The sequence below is a fragment of the Odocoileus virginianus genome, chromosome 25, assembly GCF_023699985.2.
Source record: "Odocoileus virginianus isolate 20LAN1187 ecotype Illinois chromosome 25, Ovbor_1.2, whole genome shotgun sequence".
In the NCBI taxonomy this organism is placed as follows: Eukaryota; Metazoa; Chordata; class Mammalia; order Artiodactyla; family Cervidae; genus Odocoileus; species Odocoileus virginianus.
In genome coordinates, this window is record NC_069698.1 from 223,760 (window position 1) to 234,172 (window position 10,413).

At 38.5% G+C, this 10,413-nt stretch overlaps 1 protein-coding gene across 4 annotated transcripts in view; it reads left to right on the forward strand.

Annotated features, from left to right (window-relative positions):
* The window catches only part of SLC9C1 (solute carrier family 9 member C1), a 103,342-nt gene extending 93,805 nt beyond the window's left edge, over nucleotides 1–9,537 (forward strand). For 3 of the 4 annotated variants that reach the window (XM_070454896.1, XM_070454899.1, XM_070454898.1), the window contains 3 exons: nucleotides 3,068–3,192; nucleotides 4,956–5,043; nucleotides 9,153–9,537. In XM_070454896.1, coding sequence (XP_070310997.1) covers nucleotides 3,068–3,192; nucleotides 4,956–5,043; nucleotides 9,153–9,175 — 236 coding nt within the window. In that variant the 3' untranslated portion in view covers nucleotides 9,176–9,537. The remainder of the gene's footprint in view (nucleotides 1–3,067; nucleotides 3,193–4,955; nucleotides 5,044–9,152) is intronic. The other variant, XM_070454897.1, reaches the window with a different exon arrangement.
* Nucleotides 9,538–10,413: the final 876 nt, after the last annotated feature.

The window sequence follows — 10,413 nt, forward strand, 5'->3', positions numbered from 1 at the left end:
AACCCTAAAGATAGTATCAGAAAATTACTATAGCTAATCAGTGAATTTAGTAAAGTTGTAGGATACAAAATCAATACACAGAAATCACTTGCATTTCTATATACTAACAATGAAAAATCAGAAAGAGCAATTAAGGAATCAACCCCATTTACCACTGCAATGAAAAGAATTAAATACCTAAGAATACACTCGCCTAAGGAGACAAAAGAACTGTACACGAAAATTATAAGACACTAATGAAAGAAATCAAAGACGACATAAACAGATGGAGAGATATTCCATGTTCCTGGGTAGGAAGAATCAATATTGTGAAAATTACTATACTACCAAATGCTATCTACAGATTCAATGTGATCCTTCTCAAATTACCAATAATATTTTTATAGAACTAGAATAAAAATTTCACAATTCATATGGAAACATAAAAGACCCTGAATAGCCAAAGCAGTCTTGAGAAAGAAGAATGGAGCAGGAGGAATCCACCTTCCTGACTTCAGACTGTACTACAAAGCTACAGTCATCCGGACAGCATGGTACCGGCACAAAAACAGAAATATAGACCAATGGAACAAGATAGAAAGCTCAGAAATAAACCCATGCACCTATGGGTACTTTATTTTTGACAAAGGAGGCAAGAATATACAATGGGGCAAAGACAGCCTCTTCAATAAATGGTGCTGGGAAAACTGGACAGCTACATGTGAAAGAATGAAATTAGAACACTTTCTAACAACATACACAAAGATAAACTCAAAATGGATTAAAGACCTAAATGTAAGACCAGAAACTATAAAACTCTTAGAAGAAAACATAGGCAGAACACAGGATGACATAAGTCAAAGCAAGATCCTCTATGATCTACCTCCTAGAGTAATGGAAATAAAAACAAAAGTAAACAAGTGGGACCTGATGAAACATAAAAGCTTTTGCACAGCAAAGAAAACTATAAGCAAGGTGATAAGACAACCCTCAGAATAGGAGAAGATAATAGCAAATGAAACAACTGACAAAGGATTAATTTCCAAAATATCCAAGCAGCTCATACAACTCAATACCAGGAAAACAAACAACCCAATCAAAAAGTGGGAAAAAGACCTAAACAGACATTTCTCTGAAGACATAGAGATGGCTAACAAACACATGAAAAGATGCTCAACATTGCTCATTATCAGAGAAATGCAAATCAAAACTACAATGAGGTATCACCTCGCACCAGTCAGAATGGCCTTCATCAAAAAGTCTACAAACAATAAATGCTGGAGAGAGTGTGGAGAAAAGGGGATGCTCTTACACTGTTGGTGGGAATGTAAATTGATATAGCCACTATGGAAGACGGTATGGAGATTCCTTAAAAAACTAGGTATGGAGATTCCTTAAAAAACTACGAATAAAACCACCATATGACCCAGCAATCCCACTCCTAGGCATATATTCTGAGGAAATCACAATTGAAAAATACCCGTGTATCCCATTGTTCATTGCAGCACTATTTGCAATAGTAAAACATGAAAGCAACCTAGATGTCCATCCACAGATGAATGGATAAAGATGTTGTGGTACATATTACTCAGCCATAAAAAGGAACACATTTGAATCAGTTTTAATGAGATGGATGAACCTAGAATTTATTATACAGAGTGAAGTAAGTCAGAAAGAGAAAGATAAATATCATATTCTAACGCATATATATGGAATCTAGAAAAATGGTACTGAAGAAATTTATTTACAGGGCAGCAATGCAGAAATAGACATAGAGAATAGATTTATGGATATGGGGAGAGAGGAGGAGAGGGTGAGATGTATGGAAAGAGTAACATGGAAACTTACATTACCATATGTAAAATAGATAGCCAATGGGAATTTGCTGTATGGCTAAGGAAACTCAAACAGGGGCTCTGAATCAACCTAGAGGGGTGGGATGGGGAGGGAGATGGGAGGGAGTTTCAGAAGGGAGGGGTATATGTACACCTGTGGCTGATTCATGTTGAGGTTTGACAGAAAACAACAAAATTCTGTAAAACAATTATCCTTCAATAAAAAATAGATTAATTTTAAAAAGAAAAAAATAAGGTAATTAAGCATTATTTATAAGAAGTCAGAAGTTATCAAAATGTCTAATGATAAATGAATGGTTAATTAAATTAACACATTAGTCAACACAATTGTTTAATAAGCATTAAACAATTAATTTCCTAGGTAGTACCTTGGAAAAGACCAATGATACATATCAAGTAAAAGTAGCACTTATACAGCATTATCTTGCTAATTTTAAACAAATTTTATCTTTATTACATTACAATTATAAATCTTAGAATCCAGATGATCACAATACTGTCATTCCATGGGTCCCCACTAATCTTCACATTTAGCAGAAACAGGACATAGTACGGGAAACTTCACCATCTGCTCATTCTTCAGCCATCTTCCCTCCCCACAATCTAAAACATGGCCATACCAAACGGCTAACAGTTCACATAGTATGAGAGACCTCATGGTCTCTCATTCCTGAACTTTTGCACATTTCTTCTCTTCCTTCTGCCTAGGACGCTCTAAAAGTGCTTGTCCCCACATCTCCCCATTCTGTGGAGTTAACTTCTTATTCCTTAAATCTCAGCATCACTGATACATCCCAGCCTCACAGAATTGCACTTTCCATGTGCTCCCATAGCCCATTATGCACACAGTCCTATTTTCCCATCATGTATTTTTTTGTTCGTATGTTTGCTGATCAGTCGTCTCCAAGAGAGCACGGATCACCACTCATTTGCTTTCTTATGTATCCCCATTACTTACCAATGGGCCTGGCATGCTCAGTACATATTAATATAAAAGTACTTTGGGGATGGTGGGACAGTAAATGATTTTGTCTCCGTACTTTCCAAACTTTCTGCACATTTGTTACACAATCTCTATAATAAAAGACTTTTAATCTCTTTTTTTAAAGTGACCCCATTTCCTACCAACTGAAATTGCCACCAATTTCAGATCACAGTGACGTGAACTTGGTTGAATTAGATAGTTGGACTAGTTAACGTGGCTGTTTGTTTCAGTGTTTGAATTAATGCAGTCTTTTCTGAAGGAGCTGAATCCAGAACATGTGAATACCCTCTTCCAGAAGACACACATACTCAATTTGAAGCAGGTGAAAGTGGAACACATGAAAATCTCTCTCAAGAAGAGACATGCACTCAGGTAAACTGAGAAATGGAATGAAAATACAGTCAGCTCTCCGTGTCCTAGAACACAGAACATGTGGCTCCTGGGCCCTGACTATACTATGTCATTCTATATAAGGGACTTGAGCTTCCCTTGATTTTGGTATTTGTGGGAAGATGGAGTGCTGTCCTGGAACCAGGCCCCTGAAAATACCTAGAGACAACTGGACCTCACTAGATCTCCAGCAACCTACCTGTAGATTGGATTTTAGGGAGTTCCAAGCAAGGTAGAGAATTTATTTTTATTTCTAGTCTTTTCCGAGCTGGTAGTATTGTCCCAGGAGATGCTAATTATAATACCCAGAATATGAGAAATATCTGCTACAAATGAATACATCAGAAAATTGTATATTTGATTGTCAAAGATGTTTTACATTGATTCAGTCCACTTACTCTATTAGCATAAGGCATCAAACTCAAAACACATTCTCCTCCCCTGAAACTTGCCTCATGAGTATATGTTGAATGAAAGGTTATCATAGGTTCCATGAGGGACATTGAAGGTGTTTTTCTCATGTTTGTCTTTAACTCAAATGTGTCCAAGTTCTCAGGTCTTGAGGAGTTCAACCCTCTTCTTTAATACACAAGTTCTCATTCTACATAAAAGCAGGAAGTTCAGTTTATCCTTGAGTTTCAGAGTCTTCCTGCGGGAGCTTTTCCTCAAACCCTCCCTAGTTGTTGCTTGTTGCCTCAAACTGCTGACCCAATAGCATAGGGGTTGAGAGCATGGGGTGTAGCATGAAAGTCTCTGGTTTGCTTCCTGATTCCATCACAATTAGCCATGTGACCTTGAACAAATTTCTCAACCCACCTTAGCATCATTTTCCCTGTCTATAAAGCAGATAAAATAAGTCACTTACCTATGGTGCTGCTATGGAGATTAAAGAAATAGGAAGTACACTACATAGTATTTGACACCGCTTCTTAACATTGTAAACTGCTTCTCCAAATGTCTTTTGCTCTTTCCATATTAACTTTCTTTAAAAAAAAAAAAAAAAACAAAACATGAATATAGTCGCTTCCTGTAGTTCTCCCAAACATAGTTTCTGCTGAAGACTAGGAAATAACAAAGGGAAATTACAGTTAATAAATAAACAACAACAACAAAAAATGATGAGGAAGACACTTAAGATAAAATATGAGACGGCTCCTTCCAGCTTACCGATTAAGCCATCTTTCTCCTTAGACTTGGTAGGCTGCCAAGCTTGTAGGATTTATCTTAATAGCATACTTGGGGGAATGAACGGAGAAGCCAGGAAAGCTAACACTCTCCCAGTACATAATGCCCCAAATTGCTGCTTTTACTTAATTAAAAAGAAACTCATTTGCATGAGAGTTGTTAACATAGAGCAAGTAGTTTGAAAGTGAGGGTCCATTAAATGGTAGAAACATCAGCTAGTTAGATATACAGAGAAGATCAACAAATTCTGTTATTTTAATAAATGCTGTTCTCCCTGATGTTAAATCTTGGCTATGTTTCTGAGCCAAATCCCTTCCCTCTCCCCTCAAAACTTTCGCTGATTACTGCCAGCCCAGAACTGTAGCTTTATGTTTACATCATTAAAAAGCCTGTCACAACATTAAGTGGCTCCTTACAGAGCATTTTGGTCCCCACACAGTGCTGCCACCGCCAGGAGTCCCAGCTGTAAGTCCCCTGATCTACAGACAAGATTTGACACCAATTCTGCTTTTTAAATCTTATTAACAGTCTCAGACTTTAACTCCTATCTCCATTTTTAGAATCAAGAGCCTACAAAATCAACTGCTAAGATCAGGATGGATAAGAGCATCTATGAGAATGCCTCGAATAAGCCTGAATGGAAGTCTGGTAAGCTGGTTCAGTTTCCCCAACAACAGTGGGAGCATACTTGTTCCTGGAGATGTAGAAGGAAGCCAGTTTATTTGCCTTTGTGTGAAAATACGCTTATACCACCTTCTATTAGCCAGAAGATTCTTCTACTGGCACTAATTCTAAATTCTAATTTGGAAAATTAATTTTAAAATAAGATTCCTTTATCTGAATTTCTGGAAACTATAGTTTCATGGTTCCCTCTCTATATTCTGCCATTTAATGTCACATGCAACACTAGTTGCTCCCAGTTTGATAGGTTGTCTTACAAGTAGCCAAGTAATGTGGAAGATATAAGCAGACAATAAGCTATGACTTCATGTTCAAAAATTTATGTTCTAGTTAAGGAGACAAAACTTACCACACAGAAGGCAATTAAATGACAATCCAAGAAACACGGTGGACAGTGTCAACTGCAGTTAAATGAATTCAAAAGGAACAGGTAGCTACTGAGCATAGCAAAGTCTTTGCAGAGAAAAGAAGCTGATGCTTAGAACAGAAGACAGAAGAGACAAGGACTTTTAGGAAACAATGAATAGACCAACCTAGATGCTGGCAGGACAAAACGTCATATCTCCAGGGAAATATTTGTGTTTATAAGTGCTTTATATGACCCTCAGATAAATTTTTAATCTCCATTTCAAAAACATTAACTGTTGAATATCACTTCCTATTACAAAGATCATATTTTAAAACAGATTTAAAGGCTAACAATACACCATGTACAAGGTGTTTGAAAGAATTATTTGCAACACAATGAATATCTTTACCTGGGGAAAATGTGTACAAAATGATGAGGAAAACACTATGATACCAACAGGCAAACTTATGAACAGCCAATTCAGGGAAAAAAACAATACCCAAAATGTGGAGAAAATAAAAAAAGCAAAACTAAACAACAAAGTATTAACATTTTTTAAAGAACTATTTTTATTCAGTGGTAGAATTATTTCCTTTGAAATAAATGAAAATAGAATGATACTTGTTTTCTCATATTTAGCTGGTAGATAAGCTATTTGTCAACAAAAGTCATAAAAATGCTCACACAGTTTGCCTCAGTGATTTCTCTTCTGAAAATCAATCCAAAGAAAGTAATACAAGGTATACAAGTAGACAAATGTCTAAAATGTCTAATATACTACTATTTCTAGTGACAAAAATATTTAAATAGCCAAAGTGTTCAATAATGAAAAAATGTATAATTTCACTACAGAACATCCATAATACAAGGAGTGTCATGCTACTATGGTTGAGTAGTCCCAACATAAAATGTAAAAGCTGAATTCAAAACTGTGCATATAAAATGTTTAGTGTAAACAAGACCAGAGAAGATAAATACAAATGATGTAATTAAGAAAAGGGAGAGTAGGGATGGTCTTATTTACCTCTCTTATTTTATGTGGTTTTATTATGACTATACAGTGGAAGTGAAAAATAGATTTAAGGGACTAGATCTGATAGAGAGAGTGCCTGATGAACTATGGACAGAGGTTCGTGACATTGTACAGGAGACAGGGATCAAGACCATCCCCAAGAAAAAGAAATGCAAAAAAAGCAAAATGGCTGTCTAAGGAGGCCTTACAAATAGCTGTGAAAAGAAGGGAAGCAAAAAGCAAAGGAGAAAAGGAAAGAGATACCCATTTGAATGCAGAGGTCCAAAGAATAACAAGGAGAGATAAGAAAGCTTTCCTCAGTGATCAATGCAAAGAAATAGAGAAAAACAATACAATGGGAAAGACTAGAGTTCTCTTCAAGAAAATTAGAGATACCAAGGGAACATTTCTTGCAAAGATGGGCTCAACAAAGGACAGAAATAGTAGGGACCTAACAGAAGCAGACGATATTAAGAAAAGGTGGCAAGAACACACAGAAGAACTGTACAAAAAAGATCTTCACCACCCAGATAATCACGATGGTGTGATCACTCACCCAGAGCCAGACATCCTGGAATGTGAAGTCGAGTGGGCCTTAGGAAGCATCACTACAAGCAAAGCCAGTGGGGGTGATGGAATTCCAGTTGAGCTATTTCAAATCCTGAAAGATGATGCTGTGAAAGGGCTGCACTCAATATGCCAGCAAATTTGGAAAACTCAGCAGTGGCCACAGGACTGGAAAATGTCAGTTTTCATTCCAATCCCAAAGAAAGGCAATGCCAAAGAATGCTCAAACTACCACACAATTGCACTCATCTCACACGCTAGTAAAGTAATGCTTAAAATTCTCCTAGCCAGGCTTCAGCAATATGTGAACCATGAACTTCCAGATGTTCAAGCTGGTTTTAGAAAAGGCAGAGGAACCAGAGATCAAATTGGCTGGATCATTGAAAATGCAAGAGAGTTCCAGAAAAAAACATCTATTTCTTCTTTACTGACTATGCCAAAGCCTTTGACTGTGTGGTTCACAATAAACTGTGGAAAATTCTGAAAAAGATGGGAATACCAGACCACCTGACCTGCCTCTTGAGAAACCTGTATGCAGGTCAGGAAGCAACAGTTAGAACTGGACATGGAACAACAGACTGGTTCCAAGTAGGAAAAGGAGTGTGTCAAGGCTGTATATTGTCACCCTGCTTATTTAACTCATATGCAGAGTACATCATGAGACATGCTGGGCTGGAAGAAGCACAAACCGGAATCAAGATTTCTGGGAGAAATATCAATAACCTCAGATATGCAGATGACACCACCCTTATGGCAGAAAGTGAAGAAGAACTAAAGAGCCTCTTGATGAAAGTGAAAGAAGAGAGTGAAAAAGTTAGCTTACAGCTCAACATAGAAAGCTAAGATCATGGCATCTGGTCCCATCACTTCATGGCAAATAGATGGGGAAACAGTGGAAACAGTGACAGACTTTGATTTTCTGGGCTCCCAAATCCCTGCAGATGGTGACTGCAGCCATGAAATTAAAAGACGCTTACTCCTTAAAAGGAAAGTTATGACCAACCTAGATAGCATATTAAAAAAGCAGAGACATTACTTTGCCAACAAAGGTCTGTCTAGTCAAGGCTATGGTTTTTCCAGTGGTCATGTATGGATGTGAGAATTGGACTATAAAGAAAGCTGAGCGCTGAAGAATTGATGCTTTTGAACTGTAGTGTTGGAGAAGACTCTTGAGAGTCCCTTGGACTGCAAGGAGATCCAACCAGTCCATCCTGAAGGAGATCAGTCCTGGCTGTTCATTGGAAGGACTGATGTTGAAGCTGAAACTCCAGTACTTTGGCCACCTGATGCAAAGAGCTGATTCACTGGAAAAGATCCTGATGCTGGGAAAGATTGAGGGCAGGAGGAGAAGGGGACGACAGAGGATGAGATGGTTGGATGACATCACCGACTTGATGGACATGGGTTTGGGTGGACTCCCGGAGTTGGTGATGGACAGGGAGGCCTGGTGTGCTGCGGTTCATAGGCTCATGAACTGAACTGAACTGATTACTCATATGATTGCAGAATTATTAAGAATTATTCAAATCTAAATTACTGGAAAGCTGTCTGCTGTCGTTTGCACGGCACGTCACACGCAGAAGCCCACAGTGTTAGGGAATGTGAACGTGTTAGTGCTTAATGTGTCACGCCCTTTGCAGCTGCAGCCCGCCAGGCCCCTCTGTCCACGGGATCCTCCAGGCAGGAATACTGGAGTAGGTTGCCGTTCCCTTCAGCTGGGGGATCTTCCCAAGTCAAGGATCGAAGCCGGGTCTCCTGCATTGCAGGCAGATCCTTAACCGTCTGAGCCACCAGACGGTAATAGCCAGAGCCAAAACTCAGCGCGTGATAACGACTCCAGTCAGTTATTCCCACAGCGGTAAGCCCTCCTCCTAACAGTCCGTAAACGACCGCACCCGGTTCGACAGACTCCAGGGCTTTCTTGGATTCATACTCCCAGTTCAGATCGTGCTACCACCCCTTATGATGACAAGTGATTCACAGTCTCTCGCTCAGCTTCCTTCCTTGGTATCATTAACAATGACCTGATATTCCTGGTGGGAATAAAGCTGACCCTCCAGGACATCCTATTGTGGGTTGTGGGTCAATGTTGAAAGATTCCAGAGTTCTTTTGCCTTTGTTTGTTTTCTTTCATTTTCATTCTTTTAGAAATGATTGACAAGGCTGTTTAGAAGGCCGTCACATGTCCTGGCCCCGCTGCCATGAGATGCCTCCTGTTTCTGAAGCACGCTTCCCTCCCTCAAGAGGGAGCGAGTTTGAGTTGCATCCTATGTGGATATTCTTGGTGCCACACTGAAAGAAGTTTGGACTTTGCAACTGTTTCATTCAAAAAATATATATATTTTGCAAAATTTCCTGGATTTAAAATATCTAAAACACCCCAGAATATCTTAGAGTAAGCTTTAGGTTTAGAACCAGAAAATAAGCTTATGCTACCTGGATAGTTTGTATATTACTCTTAGAAAAAAAATGGTTGGATTCACTTGATGAAAATTAAATGCTAATAAAAAGTATTTTAAATGTTGCTCTTGAACCCAGTGTTGATTTTTGTCATTCACTCAGTGAAGTGTCATTGCATTTCACTCATCCTGGAAGCCCTCAATGTAAAATAGCTAATAGAAAAGATTTAATCCTTTCTAAAGGATTTAACCATAGAAAGACCTAACCATGTAACTCAGCCTTAAATAAAACTTTTGGTGTCCATTTTGTTCATGATTATATTTACAATAGGCAGCACATGATTTTTTAAAATAATCTTAACAGTGAAGAGATATTGCATTGCTTCTGTATGCTGTTAAATAACAAATGCTGTACAGTTATAAACTTATGTAATCTTCACAGTAATCATATAAGGTAGGTACTATTATTTCCAATTTACAAATAAGTAAAGAGTGAATTGAGTACTTTGTGGAAAACCTCATAGCTGGTAAGAGGCAGAGCAGAAATTTGAAAACAGGTCTGTGATTAGTGATTGTACCATATACACCTCCAGTATGGTAGGTCCTAAATAAGTACCTGAAGAATTAATAAAAATTTAAATATATATCTTCAGGATCATGCCTCCACCTAGGGGTTGGGAAATGTTATTCCAAACTTAGTTCTTGCTACAACTGGTGGTAGGCACATTTTTCAAAGAAGCCAAGTGTAGAGATTTCATTCATAAAATGTGTTTGTGGAGGAGATAGTTTGGTTTGTTGCTGTTGGGAAAGTCAAATCAAACTGCTACTAGACTTCTCAGGTGGTCCAGTGATTAAGAATCTACCTGCCAGTGCAGAGGACGCGGGTTCAGTTCCTGGTCTGGGAAGATTCCTCTTGCCACACAGGGCAGTTAGGCCCAGGCACCCCAACTGCTGAAACCCGGAAGCCCCGAGCCTGTGTTCCACAGCGAGAGAGGCCGCCACAGGAAAAG